The sequence below is a fragment of the Gavia stellata genome, chromosome 24, assembly GCF_030936135.1.
Source record: "Gavia stellata isolate bGavSte3 chromosome 24, bGavSte3.hap2, whole genome shotgun sequence".
Taxonomy (NCBI): Eukaryota; Metazoa; Chordata; class Aves; order Gaviiformes; family Gaviidae; genus Gavia; species Gavia stellata.
In genome coordinates, this window is record NC_082617.1 from 10,189,137 (window position 1) to 10,206,101 (window position 16,965).

Below are 16,965 nucleotides of genomic sequence, written 5' to 3' on the forward strand. Positions count from 1 at the left end.
CTTGGGGAATAGCCTGTGACGCAGAAGCTGAGCTGATGTTTAATTGCACTTGCAGGCTTAGCCCAAAGGCCCTTTAGTACCGCTCAGTCCCGGGGCAGTGGCACACCCTGCGGCACCGCGCCAGCAGGTCTGGCAGCCTGGGAGTGCCACGCTCGGCACGCTGCTCGCTGCCTGTGCACCGGAGGGAGCACGGGGAGAAAGCATGGCTCCTGCTAACAGGGCCTGCACCGAGCAGGTACCAAGTGATGCTTCAGACTAAGAGAAATGCTCTTTTGGAGGCGGGAATGGAGATCCCGATGGAGATCAGCACCCCTTTCCTCTCTGGGGCACATCTTGCCTCGACTCCCAAAGCCCCAGTCTCCCGCTGCTCCAGCTCGCACGGGCCACTGTGCAGTGGTAATTACTGCAGCTCTCTGAGGAAAAGAGATCTTCATCTTTGCAGTAATTACAGTTACACACCCACAGCAAAGCGATTAAAGGGAGCAGGAGAGGAGAGGATGAAGAGATTGTCGTCTCAGAATCAGGTTGCACCGGCGGTGCATGCAAGAGGCACACTCAGGCACATGCTGGCCATAAGCACCCGACAGATTCTCAGCGCTGAAAAAGAAGGCACACACACAGAGCTCAGCACCATCACTTGAATCTAGCCCAGATGGGGCAAGTTATACTGCTGCTGGCTGGTGGCTCCCTGAGGCGAGAGTCTCTGGCGTGCAAGATACAGCAAACCCCTCTTCAGTCCCAGGTTGCCCATCACGAGAAGCCCTTGGCTAACGGCTTTGCCCTCCCCATTCAGTCCATTAGTCTCCAGGTCAACTACCCAGCCCCTTCCACCAGCACAAAATCCATTAGAAACAATTTGATTTCTTTTATTTACACATGACATTTGGGAAAAAGCCAAATCCTAAAAGCAACTGGGGGGAAAAAATAAGTTATTCCAGTTTTACAGCCTTGGGCCCAGGGGAGCTCAAGTGCTGCAGCCGGACGAGATGCTGTTTCCAAGGCTGTGTCCTGCGCTTCATACACTCTCATTTTACTCAGAGCCTCACCTGGGGCAGATGGTACGATGTCTTGCAGGTGCAAGGGGATTTCCAGCCTGGGTGTACAAAATGCAAATGCAACAGTAAGATCTTGCAGACTCACATTTTTGCAGTCTCCTGTTTCTGGCACAGTCTGCCAGAGGAAAAAAAAATAAAAATCAGTGTTGGGGGGCATGGTGGGTGGAAGCTCCAGCAGTAATCCTTGACTGATGGTGCATTGACTCTGCAAACACCGCCAGTGTGCTCACTGACACCAACACCCTGCTCCCTGACTGCCAGAGGAGCAGTGCCCTGGCCCTCAATGGGGCTGTTTGTGTGGCGTTCCTCCTGCGGATAAGCATCGTGCCAAATCAGCCTTGTATTTTGCGTGGATTTAAATAAGTGGTTGAGCTTTTCAAGGCAGAGGTAAGGCAAGCTTCAAGAAAGCAGATCTTTAAAAAGCACAGCTGAGAAAGGGTTTAGGTGTGTTAGGAGCGGCAGGGCTGGGTGTCCAAGGCACCTGCAGCGCACAGGGGTGTTTTCTGCAGGGCTGGCAGGGGCTGCGTGGGGCCCGAAACCTGCAAAGTGCTCGAGTCGCTGACGAACGGGACCATAAAACCACGGCTGGCTGGAGCGAACATCCGAGCAGATAACGCAGTTACTTTCTCAATACAGTAATTTGTAGGTGAGTAAAGGTTACAGGAAGGAAGGCTCTGATTATCTAATACACTTTTGCAGTATGTTTCTCTCTTAATTGTGTGTTCCCAGAGTCAAACTCCCTCCGGCGCTTTCTCTTTCCAGTGACCACTGGAGGCTGCGCATGCGGAACCCCAGCACCAGGGCAGTATAGCAATCTCATGATTCTGGGTTTTGTGCAACCCTGTTGCTACGTAGTCCTGCAGCGCTCACATTCAAACCACGCTGAGTCAACAGCCCAGTTCCTCCCCAAGTGTTTACTCTGTTGTCACGAGAGCGCTTACGTGTTATTACTTACAGCAACTAGAGGAAGTGTGACCACGGGGCGACAGGACCCAACGCAGCAGCTGGGGTTCAGTCTGAAGCTCTGCCCGTGCAAATGTGGGCTCAGCCATGGGCTTCCATGACCCCACACGAGGAGCAGCAGGAGAGCTTTACCTCCCATGCACCGGCACCCTTTTAGGCTGAAACAAATGAGATGGGAACGGGATTCACCCGCATCCTTTGCACAAACTGCTCTTAGTCACCATCCTTGCCTCACCGGGCAGCCTGCAGCAGGCCCTGCTGTGCACAGCAGTAGATACAGCACAGCCGAGGCCAGACCTCTTCACTGTCTTTGCCAGAGCAACACTTTCAGGAGAAGATTTCAGTGATGCCATCCTCCTGGTGTCAGCCCTTAGGGCAGCCTTGCTCACCGATGCAAAGATGGTCCGGGTTACCAGTTTATACCTCTGCCTATGTGGGAGCAAGCTATAGCAGCATATCTACATCTGTATTGTGATGCTGGGCTGTTTTCTGTACCCTGAGCTCCACAGAGGTGAGACTCAGTGACACCAGGCTCTGAGACATCTTGCAAAGCCAGCTGTAGTTGAGACAGGTCAAGAGGGAAGAGGATGGATCAGCAGGTGGATGGATGGATGGATGGATGGATGGATGGATGGACAGATGGATGGACTGGCAGAGGTCTGGAAGAAGTTAGATCAGATGCATGGATCAATTTACTGTCCCCAGGTCCCTGACAATCGAGGCTGCTTTGCACCCAGCAGAAGGGTTGCTGTCTAGGAGCTTGAGCAACCCCGGGCTTCATGCTGCCCGCACTATCCGCCCTTCCTGGGAGGGCTCACAAGCCACGCACATGCATGCCTTGACACGGCCAAGAATGAAGCTGCGCTGGTCACTTCCTCCTCCCCCTGCTTTTAATGTCACCAAACCCAGCTGCTGCTTTCAACACATGTCCCTTGGCAGGAGGCGAAGAGAAGCAGGCCGCCAGGTAGATCTGCCAAAGATGCCGCGGGTAGTCAAGGGCAGACTTGCGGTGAGGCAGCGGGGAGACAGACGCCGCTCTGCAGACGGACCCAGCCCTCCTTCGGCACAGCCTGTGCCTCCCCGGGGGGTCCTCGCGAAGCACCCGTCCGCCCTCAAGCCTCCCGCTGCTCTACAACCTGCTCAGCGCTGCATGATGATGCCAGGCGATGGACATGTCTCTCCTTCCTTCCTACCCCACTGAGTGCTTTCCCTCTCTTCCCTTCACTCACCTTCTCCCTGCATGCGTGGGAGACCTTCTCCCTGGCTCCACTTCTTTCCTAGTCAGAAGCTAGTCATCAAAAGTGAGGTCACATGTTGTTTCCAAGGGAAGCAATTAAGGCAAATAAAAGATAAAAACCACAGCCAGATTATTATAAGACATCAGAAAACTAAGGCCAAGGGTAACGCTCTCAGCTTTATGACTTTTCTTGGACCCAGTCACAGAAATCCCACCATCAGCGATGCTGCGTGGACCCTTCTGCTCACCATGCTTTGCTGTTAGCACTTTTTCACCTTTTCAAGGTAGTTTTTCAAGGCAGCTTTTCAAGGTGCCCACTGAGGGTGCTGGGAGGCACTGGGTGCCACACACCCCCTCAACCGGTGGTGCCTCCTGCAGAGAATTCACTGCCTGCTCATCGCTGGCTGGGTGCTTGTTCCTGCCAGTGTTTCTGGACCCTGCTCAGCTAGACTACCTGCAGGATACACTTATAACGCGTCTAAATACTTCAGTCAGTAGTTTAAATATGCAAAACACGCAGCACAATCTAGTAAGCTGGGTTTTTTAAAAAGAATTTGGAACTGCTTCGTTCTGGCTGCTGAAGCTTGGGAGGGCAGGGAGGGGTTTGCCTTTGCCTCTGCCCAAAAGCGGACGCGTTTCAGGGGTGATGACGCGATCCCTGTTGCGTTACGGAGCGTGCTGAGGCTCATGGGCCCGCTTCCATCAGGGAGTTTGTTATGATAATGGTAATGCACAGGCTGTTGTCATCTGGCAGCATAACTGCTTGCCTTATGAAATAACTCAGCGTGACAGCTCTGCTTGCTAGCAGGCAGGCCCATGTCTGGCTTCTAATCTGGCATCAGAAATCACTTCCCTTCCTTGAGCTACAGACTAATATCAAACGTTTCATTTGCATTACTCCAGATAATCTGTTGGAGTGCGTGGGGAGAAGGGAATTACAGCCGAGCTCCTTTAGGAGCCCACACATGAAGCGAATGCGCAACTGCTATCCCCACCACGCCATATCTGTTAATGCTGTTTGCCGTCAGCGCCGCGGCCGTGCTGGAATTCGCATTTGAGTTTCCTAACGTCAGCTGGCGTTTGCGAGTTGAGCGGATCGGCTCGCACGATGCCCCAGTGACAGATCACCAGTGACTTTCTTCCCATGTCAACAAAAGCGAAAGTCACGAGGATAATGCAGAATTGCTCTGGGCCAGCGTATGTTCAGCTGAAAAGGTCTCGGTGACTTCCCAGGCATATGCTGGCTGGCACGGTGCTGGAGCAAAGCTCTCTGAACAGCCTGTACGACGCGGGCTGGAGGGATTAATCTAATGCTGCGTCGAGATGCTAATACAATAAGGGTTCTTTGTGGCATTAGCAGGAATCATGAGACCAGCTCTGAGATGTCATTGCCTGGCAGCTGTAGGGAGTGCCGGCCTTGAGCTCTCCAGCAGAGAGAAGGAGCTTGTCTCCTGCTTCAAGTGTTAAAGCTGCTGAAAGGCAGTGAAAATGCAGTGAGCCCCCTCCGCTTCGGTGACAGCTCATTTGCGAACAGCCGCTACCTCTGTTGTTGAGTCTAGGGAGAGCAGAGGGAACAAGGGTTATTTGGAAAGGGGTCATCACTTTTCGTTGTGTTTTCCAGGAACTGCAAAGCTGAGGATGCCAAAAGGATGCTTGGGACCACAGCACCAGGGCTGCATCGCCAGGGTCACTTCTTACCCCGGTGAAGTCACCACCACCCGCGGGACTGGGGTTTTGCTATAAAAAGCGTTGCAAAACCAGCGGAGGCCAGTGAAACAGTTTGTGTCAGTCCCAGCAGACACACTTTCATCTCCCTTGCCAGCTTCACACCCATAAAGCCGTTGGGCCTGATCCTGACCTAACCTCAGTGCCAGCAGAGAAACTCCATCCCGCTCAGCACATTTGGGCCAGTGGAAAACCAGCATCAAGCACCAGCGGAGAACGTGGGCGAGACGAGAGGAAGGGAGATGTGGCGAGCAGGGATCTGTCACAAAAATACGCAACTGACCCGCGCTGACCTTGGTCGGTTGCGAATTTTCATGCAGACCCTAAGACCGCACACCATGCCAGGAGAGACCCAAAGACCCCACATGGCACCATGAGGGACCCCCAAAGACCCCGTATGGCACTATGAGGGACCTGAAGACCCTACATGGCACCGTGAGGGGACCCAAAGTCCTCCTCACCATGCCATAAGAGACCAAAAGACTCACATAGCATCATGAACAGAACCAAAGCCCCCACAGCACACCATGCGGGTCCCAAAACCCCCACATAGCACCATGAGGGACCCAAAGACCCCCCCCCGACACCATGAGGGGACCCCAAAGACCCCACATGGCACCATGAGGGGACCCAAAGCACCCACGTGGCACCATGAGGGGACCAAAGACCCCACATGGCACCATGAGGGGACCCCAAGCAACCACGTGGCACCATGAGGGGACCCAAAACACCCATGTGGCACCATGAGGGACCCAAAGACCCCACATGGCACCATGAGGGGACCCAAAGCACCCACGTGGCACCATGAGGGGACCTAAAGCACCTACACGGCACCGTGAGGGGACCCAAAGACCCCACATGGCACCATGAGGGACCCAAAGACCCCACATGGCACCATGAGGGGACCTAAAGCACCTACACGGCACCGTGAGGGGACCCAAAGACCCCACATGGCACCATGAGGGGACCAAAAGCCCTCCTCACCGTGCCATGAGGCGACCCAGACCCACATAGCGCCATGAGGGGTCCCCAAGCCCTCGGGGCCCCCACGAGGGCCCCCACGGCCCTTCCGCCGCGCCCTGAGGGGACCGTCCCGCCCCGGCTGAGGGGAGCGGCGGGGCGGGGCGGGGCGGGGCGGGCCGGGCCGTCCGCACCGCCCACATAAGGCGGGGGCAGCCCACGCCGCTCGGCGCGGCGGCGGAGGCGGCAGCAGCAGCGGCGTCGGCGGCGTCTCGGGCGGGCTGTGCGGTCAGGCGGCGGCATGGCGCTGGGGTGGTTGCTGTGGGGCGCGGCGGTGCTGCTGCTGCTCCACGTCCTGATGGAGCTCAGCCCCGCCGTCAACTTCGTGCTGCGCATCGGCTTCTACTACCTGCTGTGCATCGTCAGCTCGGCGCTGACGGCGCCCGTCTGCCTCCTCGTCAACGGCGGCCGCACCGTCAAGAACATGAGGTGAGTGGGTGAGCCCGCGCCGTGGGCACGGCGGGGCTGAGGGGCGGCTGGGGTGAAACACGAACTGGGGGGATCGGTTTCAGGCTCAGCCTCTGCGTGGGGGCCTCGGGGGGGATGATGGTGGCCTTTTTACCTCAGGTCTGTGACAGCAGGCCCTCGGTGGCTGCCTTGGGGGCAGTGGGGTTGCCTCTTGGCTCACGGGGGGTGCTGGGGGCTGTGGTGAGGGGCTGCTCTGGCCCACGGCTGTGCCCTCACCTTTGGAGAGCCCCATGTGGGGATGAGCACCCTCCGGAGGGGCCTGGAAGGTGTGAGGATGGCGGCCAGCAGCCGTGCTCCAGGGGCTGCACAGGTTTTGGGGGAAGCTATGTGACAGCAGTGTTTGTTTGGGTGTTTTTCCCCCTCCAGATGCGGAGGCTGTGCCAGGAGAGCTGCCTGCTGGCAGACAGTGTTTAATATGCTGCCCTCGGCCCGGTGCGAGGAAGGAGCATGGCGGCCATGCAGCTGCCTGGGGCGGGCTTGTGGCTGTCAGGCTGCCTGTGTCCTCTGACGGGGCGCCTGGGGCGGTGGCTGAGTTGCTGCTGGAGAAGAGCAGCTCCCCTACGTGCAAAGGCACATTTTAAGGGCAGAGCTGGCACTTCTGCTGGCAGCACAGAACTTGGGCTCCTTGCTTTGCTCTCCCACAGGCAGCTTTTTACCTACTCTAACCATCCGTGTTCCAGGCCAAGTTATATGGGTGTGGGGGAAAGGGAAGCCCTGTTGCCTTAATACATCCTTTTGGATCAAAGGTTGGGCAGCATCTCAGCTGGTGGGGCTGGACTTTGCTTTGCGGTGTGGCTCTCGCAGGCAGGGCTCAGGGCGGAGCGAGTGGGCGCAGGGCACTGACATGATGCCTTGTGGGCTCTGCCCTGCCTGCCCAAGCTGATGGTCTGCGATCTACTCTGATGCTGTGGCCCCAGGCACTGGAAACAGCAATCTGCTCTGGGATCTCCAGCCTGGCTCTGTCTCCAGCTTTGGTTGCTGTGGCTTGCTGAGGAGCAGCTTTCCAATGCACAACCAGCTTTTCAGCTGGGAGAAGTTATGATGTTAGTTACAGAGACATTCTCTTTTTCTTCCCCACCCTTAAAACTTTGTAAGTCTCCTGTAAACTTAAAGGAGCTCTTTGGGAACAAGAACTCCTTGCACTGGACAACTCATGTTGAAACTCAAAGCTGAATTTTGGCCAGAACCGCCCTTTTCCTGTAATTTAAGCCCATCGTTTCCATGTGCTGGCACTGGCTGATGATCCTGGTCATGTATCCCAGCCCCTGGGAGGTCTGTGGCTGAGGTGATCCAGTGAGCTCCTTATTTCTACAACATCCCAGTCTGCTTAGCTTATCCCGGCTCGGGGAGGGGGTTGAAGCAGAGCACGTGCTGGTGGACAGACAGCGATAACAGTGTCGCTGCCTGGCGCAGAACACCCTGTCCTTGTGGTGCTCCTAGCCCCAGTGCCAAGCTGGTGTGACTTGGAAGAGCTTGCCCTCTGTGTCTGATAGAGATAGAGCTGTTTATCTAGTGGCGAAACCTCTTGCAAGAGCTTCCAATCTGGTAAGCGCACTTCATTAATCCTTGAAAATCAGAGGATCCTAAAAAGGCCTCTGTCACAGGCTGCGGAGCAGAGCACGTGGAGCCAGTGCTGCTGGATTTCAGATTCAGGCTGTTAGGGGTGCACTGAAAAAGCACATTCCCTCTCATTTTTCTACTCTCTCCTTGTGCCTGGCAATAAGTGCATGAGATTTACAGCTTTCTGCAGCTGTGACTGCACCAAGTCAGGATCATTTATACCAGCAGAGAACCTGCTTGCAGGGGAGTAGGACCCATCTGCTTAACCCCGTGGATGACGTGGCCAGCTCAGCAGGGCTGCTGGTCACCCACTGCTTCTTCGCTTGCTCTGAGCTCTGCCCCTTTGCCTCTTTCAGTGGCTGAGGCCACATCTTATGCAAGGAAACGCTGGCTCCTTACTGGCAGGAGGAAGTTGAATGGTTACTCTTGAGTAATGTGTAACCAGCCTCTCCCAGCAGCTACCAAGCAGTGTGACTTCCAGAGCAGTGACCTCTTTTTTGGTTGGCAGTCAGAAGGGAGGAGAAGTGGGATTTAGGTCTGTCTGGTGGCATGGCATCCACTATGACCTCACTGATTTGTGTCACCCTGCCTCTCCTCACCTGCCCCCTTGTCTCTTCACCTGGACTGCACTCCGTAACCTCGGTGCAGGCCCATGGTGCTCCGGAGCTCCACAGCCTGGGCACCTCCCTGTGTCCTTTCCCTGGGTGCGGCTCTAACCTTTGCAGCAAGTTTGAATGCCGGGGGACTGATAGCAGTGGTGTCACTCAGCTGTGTCATCTGCGGGTGTTGGCCTGGCCTGAACTCCAGTGTCCAAGTCAGTGCCTGGGTGGTCTGTGTGGTGGGGCACCCCACAGAGAAATGAACCCCATTGTGGGTAGGAGAAAACCAGGGAAAGTGGCCTGGACAAAGGTGTGTGGTTCAAGAGCTGGTGGCAGGGGTGGGGATGCTTTTGGAGAGCAGATGCTGGGAGCTGCTGCCAAGCCAGGATGAGATGCCAGCCAGGTGCTCGCCTCCTGCCCCAGTGACAGGAGTGCTTACCGGGCTGATGGTGCTGTGCAGCCCTCCGGCTGGACCCTGTGGTGGGGGAGAAGGTGACACTGCCCCTTGGCCTCCTCCTGCAGGGAGGAAAACTCCATCCACTGTCTGCCAGGGAGAAGGTGGGCCCTGAGGTGGGGCATCCAGGTGCTTGTTGGAAGGCAGGTCAGCTCCTGAATCTGCTCTAGAGCAGAGCTGGTGGCTGCTCCTGGGGGCTTTGTTCATGTGCAAGCTCCTCTGCCTCCTGTCCTGGTGAATGGCTGCTCCCCTGCCCAAAATAGCCCCTGTGTGCTGCCAGCTTCTGGCTGTGTCCTTTGGCCCAGTTGGAAGGTGCCCAGATCCCACCTGTCTGGGGGCGGTGTAGATGGGCCCTGCTCCCATGGGCTGGCAGGGTCTGGGCCAGCGAGCCTGGGATGGATGTGCTCAGCAAGGGCACGGCAGCCTACTCGATGCGTTGGCAGGGCTGAGTGGAGCTGCTGGTGTCTTGTGCCAGCTGGGCCCCCAGCCCTCGGGTGCAGAGGGAGAAAGCTGGGAGCTTTGTGGACAGACCTGTAGATCCACTGGGGAAGTGAACTGACAGGCAAAAGCTATTTGCTTGAAGACGGGTTTGCCGGGGGCACCTAGCCTCTGCCAAGCTGCGTGGGGAGCATCCCATTTGCTGCTTGCATCCTTGCATTGTCCAGGGAAGTGTTTCTTAACCTTCATTCTCCTCCTTTCTTGGACTCCCATGGAGTAATGGCACCCTGTGCTTGTTTGTATCGTTAAGCAGCATCTTTCAGCACTGCAAGGAGCAGAGTTGGCAGAGCCTTCCTTGGGAGACGGATGTGCAGGCTAAGGCCCACGTGCTGGGGAGTGGCAGCTCATAAAAGAGACATTTGAGCAGCTTGTGGGGCTCTACTGATTGCAGGAGGAAAACACTGGTAGCGTCGGAGCAGACTACAGCCATGGCACAGGGGAAAACAAACACTACTGAGTGGATAGAACTGGCAGCGGGAGGAGCGGTCCTTGATCCAGCGTTGAAACCAGCGTCTCTCCCTCCTGGACTTTGGAGGGATTCCAGTTTGCCCTCTGTTTGCAGGGCTCTTGCAGCTGTGCTAGGCTGGACTTGCCTCTTCCAAAGAGCTAGTAGTGAGCCTGGTTGTGAGCTGATGCTGTCAGCTTGAAGGAAGCATGGACCATCGAGTCTGGCTGTACTGGCTTCAAAGTTACCATCCCCCAGGCTTCCAGTAAAATTCCCACACTGGGAATGGGCAGGGCTTAGCATGCAACTGAAGCACCTTGAGCACATGGGACCATGCAGGACAGACACCTGGGTGGACCACAGAGCAAATGAGAGTGGAGGCTCTCTGTCAAGACAGAACTGCTCTTGTCTCCTTCCACCCACCCTGGGTATAGCAGACCCTGTTGCCTCCCTGCCCTGCTGCTGTCTAACTGCTCTTCTCTTCTGCAGAATCATCAAAACTGTGGTCAAGACCTTCAAGTATTTCTTCGGCCTGAGGTTTGAGGTGAAGGGACTGGAGAACTTCAAGGTGGAAGGCCCTGCTATCATTGTGTCCAACCACCAGAGCACCCTCGACATGATGGGTGAGGAGCTGGTGGGAGGGAGGGAGCAAGCAGTTCTTTCTCACCATCAGAGAAATCCTGCTCACATCTCCTGGCCAAGCAGCCTCTTGCCCTGACTGGTCCGTGCTACTGAGCCAACTGATCCAGCTTTCTCTCTCAGTGCTGGTTGCAGGAAGGGTGTCCCCTCAGTCTGAGCAATCACATCCCTGTGCAGCACCCCAGGTACTGCTCAGCTTCAGGTGCTTCTCATCCTCTTTTACATCCCTGCCTCACTGATAGCCTGGCTGGCCTAGCATGTGTGTCAGTGTGCCTGGTAGCCATGCTGGGCACCCTGGGGCCAAGGAATGAGCTGCCTCTTCAGGTGTCTTGCTATGACCTGCAGCCACCCTGCGCCTGTAATTCTGCTGTGTACTGAGTCTCCTTCTGCTCTGCTGATGGCAGCAGAAGCCAGCAGAGAAACAAGGCCCTGGCCCATCCCTGGTGCTCCTGTCCACACCTCAGATTGTCTCTCTTGTCCCATCAGAGTGCAGGCAGGGGGGGTGGCTGCTGGGTCTCACCCTCTGCCATCATGTTAGGGCTGATGGAGGTCCTGCCCGACGACTGTGTCCAGGTGGGCAAGAAGGAGCTGATGTACGCCGGCACTGTGGGGCTCATCATCTACCTTGGTGGTGTCATCTTCATCAACAGGAAGAGCACCAGCAGCGCCAAGATGGTGATGGCGGAGGTGGCCAAGACTATGGCAACTGACAATGTGAGTGTGACTGTGGCACTTGGCAGGGTGGCATGTGTCTGGGCATCCTGGGGTGGCATGGGGGGGTGTGGAACTGCTGATGCTGGCTTGCCTGGAGTTACAGCCACCTGCAGCTCTTGGCAAGGCTGGCTGGTGGCTTGGCCAGCAGGAAGGGAGCACTGCAAGTGGATTGCTGGAGCAGAGCCTTATCTCGCCATGTGCAGGTGAAAGTGTGGGTGTACCCAGAGGGCACAAGGAACTGCACTGGGGATTTGCTGCCATTCAAGAAAGGAGCATTTCACCTCGCTGTCCAGGCACAGGTAACAGCACTTTGCTCCTGCACGGGGACCCTGAATGCTTTTGCGGTGGTGTTGCAGACTGATCATGCAGTGGTATGGTTTATTTGCTCTCGTGAGCTGTGTTCCCAGGTCACAGCTGAGCTGCTCAGCTAAACCACCATTAGGTGTCATAAGCGCTGCCCAGCAGGAGCTGAGACCCTTTTCCTTCCCCTGCAGGAGTGACTTGACTCCTGTGGATGGGTGTCTTCAGACAGTGGAGAAGCTGCCTTGTCCTCTCTCCTGACTGCCCCAGCACTGCATTCCTGGTGTCCCATCTGGAGGGCAGAGCATGGGGGACAGGCACACTTGACCCTCGAGCTCTATGCTTTGCAGGCAGCTGCCTAGCAGCGTGGCGGTGCAGTGCCTGTGCCCTGCTCCTGGGAGCACAGCTGCAGCTGCAGAGCTTGCTTCTGGCAGGGACCCCAGCGGGTGCTGCACTTTGTGAGCTTGCCTGGGGAATCCCAAAGCTGTTGATGCATTTCTCAATCCCCCAGGTTGCAATAGTGTAGTGTTGATTCAGGATTGTTAATGCTAGTGCTTTAGAGCAACATCTGGGCTTGGTCTGTGTGGAAATAGCTGCTCCCTTCCAGATAGCTATATGGCACTTCTTGGTATGTCTTAAATGCCTTCTCTTCCCAAAATGAGAGGATCCTTGAGCAGTTAGCTGTTTGTCTGCTCCCCTGCTCCTTGGCTTCGGACAGCTAGAGCTGTCTGCACTCCTGAAGGAGTGGTGGTGCTTGCCTGGGCAGAGCTCTGGGGCAGTGTGCCAGGGATGCTGAAGACCTGGCTCTGCTGCCTGGGCCCAGGTGATTGCTGGAAGCTGGGCCACCCTGCTCGGCTCCCAGGTGCTGGGACTAGGTGGCTGGGAGGAGGTAGGTGCCTTGCCTTCCCATGCATGCTCTGCCTCGCATCTCAGGACTGGGATGACTCGAGGCCTGAGGGGGAAGTGCTTTCCCTAAAAGAGGTGTTATAGCAGGGATCCTGGAGAAGGTAGTAGGTGTCAGATCTCTTGCTGGGTTCAATTGGCCAAGGACAGGGTGTAGCCTGCATTCTACCATCCCCATTCCTGCCAGGGTGATGCAATCAAGTCAGGGGCTGGCAGCTGCTGGAAGGAAAGGCTGACAGTGGAAATGGTACCCACCTCTGCAAACACTTCCCCTGAGTCACCGACTGTAGATCCTGTCTGTTATCAGCACTGAAATAAGGACACTGTGCCTGCCCTCCTGGCTGTGTCTCTGCCTGTCTGAAGATTCCCTGGGAGCAATTGACTGCAACTGGTGACTCCTTTTCTTAGAAGCTGAAGGCACACCAGCTGGCCTGCCCCAAACCTGTGCTTGTACAGCACGGCAAGGCCTGTCAAAACAGGCATCCTCCAATGTTGGCAAGTCAGAAAATACCTGGGTTTTGAAGCCTGGCTTGGGATGAGAAGCCCTGAGAGCCAGTGCCGACCTGAGGCTGGAGTGTAGCTTGGCCCTAGTGCCTTGAATGTCCCTATGCCTTGAGTTGCTGGGGAGTGGTTTTGATCCCATTTGACTCCTGACTGTCCCAGCTCTTGGAAGTGGGTCTTGCTTGTGGGGCTGTGGGCACCCTGTGTGTCTGAGAGCCGGGCCAGGTCAGCTGTGCTGCATGGGATTTGCTGCTTGTCTCTGGCCTGCCCTGAGTTGCTGCAGTGCAAGTAACTCCTCTTTTTCCTTTTCTTCTGCAAGGTCCCAGTGATCCCTGTGGTGTATTCCTCCTTCACCACCTTCTATAACCCAAAGAAGAATCTATTTACATCAGGTACCAAAGAGCCAGAGGGTCCTTACAGTCACTCGGAGACAGGGTTGATGCTGTACCCATGTGGAGATCTGGTTCACAAGGGTGTGGGAGGGAAGGACAGCTGAGGTGAACAGGAGGAGTCCCTCTGGGAGATGTGTGGAGTTAGTTCAAAGCACTTGGCACCAGAGCCTGGGCTGGGTTAACTCCGGAAAGAATGTAATTAAATACGGTGAGGGATGTTTTCATTAAAAATTGGACACCACCTCTCCTTCTCATAACTTGTACAGCCCAAGTCATTTGATGAGGGCTTGGGGGAAGAAGCAAGTGTGCTCTGCCTCCTGATCTTTCAAAGCTGGCACCTCTCTGCAAACAAACCAAGGACGCTGGTTATATCAAAGCTCTGAAGTCTGTCAGTACAAGTGCTGCGCAGAAAGTTGGCTTTCGGTCAACTTGGAGCTGTAACTCTCGCTTCCGGGAGGAAGTCAGGCTTGCCATGCTCCCTGCCTGGATGGCTGGAGCCAGCCAAAGGTAGGAGCATTGGACAGAAGCAGGTGGAGGGAGCACCTGGTGCAGGCTGTGCCCGGCATGGCCCTGGAGCTGAGGGGGTCCATGGTCCTGGGCTCTCCCTACTCTGTTGGCTAGCAGGTCAGGTCAGGGCAGAGCAGTGACACCGGCCTTGAAAAGGAGCAAGCTCTGGCAAGGGTGTCAGTTTGGGCACAAGGGAAATACTCTGCTTGGCATGGCTGTTAGAGGGCAGGGTCTAATCCCCAGAGCAATCTCTTGCCCCTGAGACCAGTGCAGCTTCTGCCTGTGTTCCAGGGATGGATGCCTGAAGCCCTGTGAGGGGATGAGGGTTGTGCTGGGGCTGTCCAGGGTGGGAGGAGCAGGGGTCCTGGGAGGGCAGAGAACAGTGCTCCTGTGGTTAGTGGGTTTCTCATAGGCTTTTCTTTTGTTCCCAGGCAAAATCAAGGTTGAGATTCTGCCTCCAATAGAGACCAAAGGCCTCACATCAGACGATGTCTCTGACCTCACTGACAGATGCTTCCGCACCATGAGGGAGACCCTCTTCAGGCTGTCAGGCCGTCCAAGTCCAAATGAGGTGAAGGACTCGTCCTAGATGCTTCTCCAGTGGCGTCACCGTGTGGTGGTGGCTGAACGGACCTGTCTGTTGCCAAACACCGAAGGAACTTCTCTTCCTCTGCAGTGACACTCTGGGAACACTACGGACTGGCACCCACAGGGTGTCGAGCCAGCACTGAGGTTCCCTGTTGAGTGGATTTCTCTTATGGGTTCATTATCTTGCAATGAAACTTCTCCTTTTTCTGAATTTCTCAGGCATCAAACTTGTGCAACCAAAGGGCTCAATGATCAGAGAGGTGAGTTCCCCCAGCTCAGGCAGTTGGTGTGGGGTGACAACAAAAACCTGGCTGGAGGCCGGGCTCTGCCTCACGTGAGTGTCCCCGCACCCATGTTCCTGCAGGCTCAGCTAGTGCTGGCCTGGCCCTGTGCTGTCCCAGATGGAAACCACCAGGCAGCAGTTTGTATCTGCACAACCTTGACATGCTGCTCAAGGAGGGCTGAGAATAGGGTGAAAATCCAGACTCTGGCCCTTTGGCAGCACTGGGAGTATGGTGTCCTCCCTGGGCAGCCCGGAGCACTGCCATCCAGCATGGTGGAGCTCACGGGCTGTCTCTGAGGCAGGGCCTGACTCCTGGAGAGATGCCCTTGGGTCACAGCAGCATCTTGTGCTGGGGCTTTGTGTTGCCCACGCACTCCTGAGCCAAGTCTTTCACTTTTGAAGAAAGTACCTAGGGCCAATAACCTCAGCTAGGCTGCAGAGGGGAATGTGTGGGGCCAGTCAGCCTTATAGTGTCTCTTTGGGCTTGATTGCCTTGTCTGAAAAAGTGCCCTTGCTCATTGAGGGGTGCAGCAGTGGAGAGGGAAGCTGCAGTCTGACCAAGCCAGCGTATATGGTCTGGGCAGAGTTTAGCTGAATGCTGTCCAGCCTCGCCAGCCTAGTCATCTGAATGCACCCCTATGCTTGCTCCTACTATTTAGAGCCACCAGCTTGATTTCAAAAACTGCACAGATCTGTCAGAGTCCTGGGCAAGCCTGTCCTCATGTGTGACTTGTTTGTGGCACACCTCTGGATGCTGTGTGTGATGTGCACCTGGGTTGGCTCAGAGCTCCCTTGGTGTTAGGAAACTGTGCTGCCAACTCCCTGCTGTGGTTTGACCTTGTCACGGTAGCACCTGTGGTACTTGTTGCAGATGCACAGGGCTCTGTCATGCTTGTTTTGCCACTTGCCATGGTCAGCAGTGGCCGAAAGATGGTGCCTGTCCCGCGTGTCTTTGTGCAGATCTTGCTGGAACTGCTGCTCTGCAAGGCTTGTAAAACTCCTGCAGAGCCGCAGGGTGGGTGAGCTGTAACTGTAACGGGGCTCGGAAGGCCTCAGCTCTCCCTTTGCAGGAAATGGGCTCCTTCCCCTGTTCAGATAAAGGGGTTTCCCCTGTGCTTTGGGGTGACAGACGAGCAGGGCTCCTGCATCCCTTGCTGGAAGCTGCAGAAGTGTTGATGACCTCTGCAAAGAGCAAGGCTGGGTCAGGTCCATGGTTCCAGAGGCTAACCTTCACCTCTAACTCGGGTTTAGCAAGGCTTTAGCTCTGCTGTTCATGGTGCAGGGTGTATAACCTTCAGATAAGCCACCTGGGGCTACTTGTGTAACTGACACAGCCAGCTTTTGCAGCTGTGTTGCTGGAATTGTGGTCATGTGGCATTTTGGGGTTAAAGCCTCAACTGGGAAAGGCAGGGAGTTCCCCTAGAGCCAGTGGTCCCCAAGGGAGGGAGCTCTTGGGCTGAACTGGTGCTGGTGGGAGCCAGGGGCTTTATCAGAGAGGCCTTACAGTACAGACTCAGGGGTCAGACCTGTTGTGGGACGGGTCGGGGTGGGAGGATGGGAACCAAACCAGCACTTTGTAAGAGTGGCAGATAAAGGGCTGTCATGGAGGTTAAACCTCAGAGGGTCCTGGGAGGGCTCCTGGGGGGGATAACTACATCCATGGAGTGATTCCTGCAGCATCCTGCCCTGGGAGGAGGGAGTAGTGCCTCTGTCTGCGGTTATCTGCTGTTCACTTTTAATTGGGTTGAGAATAATGTTATGTGCTTTAAAAAAAAAAGTACACCCTTGGTTATTTAAATAAAGGAGACTCCTGGTCTTGTGTGGGAGCTGGGGGAGGAGGGCTGCTGTGGGAGGAAGAAGGGTGCTAGGGTGCTGACCCATCAGCTCTTGCAGGGTGTGGGTTTGGTGATTGAGGGGGAATGGCAGGTCCTTGTCCCCACCCTGTGCTTCTGCACCCTAGCCTCACGCTGAGCCACAGCCTGGCCTGAACTAGGAGGACAAATGCCTGTAGGGACCTGTTGCAGGGGAAAAAGAAGGTGGTGCTTGTGGGCGTGGGAGCCCATGTGAAAGCAGGGCTCTGGAGCAAGCACCTTCCCAGCCAGTAATGATCCCAC

General features: G+C 55.8%; 1 protein-coding gene across 1 annotated transcript; it reads left to right on the forward strand.

Annotated features, from left to right (window-relative positions):
• The first annotated feature begins 6,241 nt into the window (after window positions 1-6,241).
• Window positions 6,242-15,675, forward strand: AGPAT2 (1-acylglycerol-3-phosphate O-acyltransferase 2). Its single transcript, XM_059828785.1, has 6 exons — window positions 6,242-6,429; window positions 10,514-10,647; window positions 11,202-11,377; window positions 11,581-11,676; window positions 13,401-13,473; window positions 14,412-15,675. Exons 1-6 carry the CDS (start codon window positions 6,242-6,244, stop codon window positions 14,567-14,569), a joined length of 825 nt encoding a protein of 274 aa, XP_059684768.1. The 3' UTR covers window positions 14,570-15,675.
• The last annotated feature ends 1,290 nt before the right edge of the window (window positions 15,676-16,965 follow it).

Excerpts from the sequence above, each read along its gene's own strand:
- AGPAT2 (XM_059828785.1), top strand. The coding sequence starts at position 6,242 with ATGGCGCTGGGGTGGTTGCTGTGGGGCGCGGCGGTGCTGCTGCTGCTC. Across the intron at positions 11,378-11,580 it reads AGACTATGGCAACTGACAAT|GTGAAAGTGTGGGTGTACCC; the intron begins GTGAGTGTGACT and ends CGCCATGTGCAG. Across the intron at positions 11,677-13,400 it reads ACCTCGCTGTCCAGGCACAG|GTCCCAGTGATCCCTGTGGT; the intron begins GTAACAGCACTT and ends TTCTTCTGCAAG.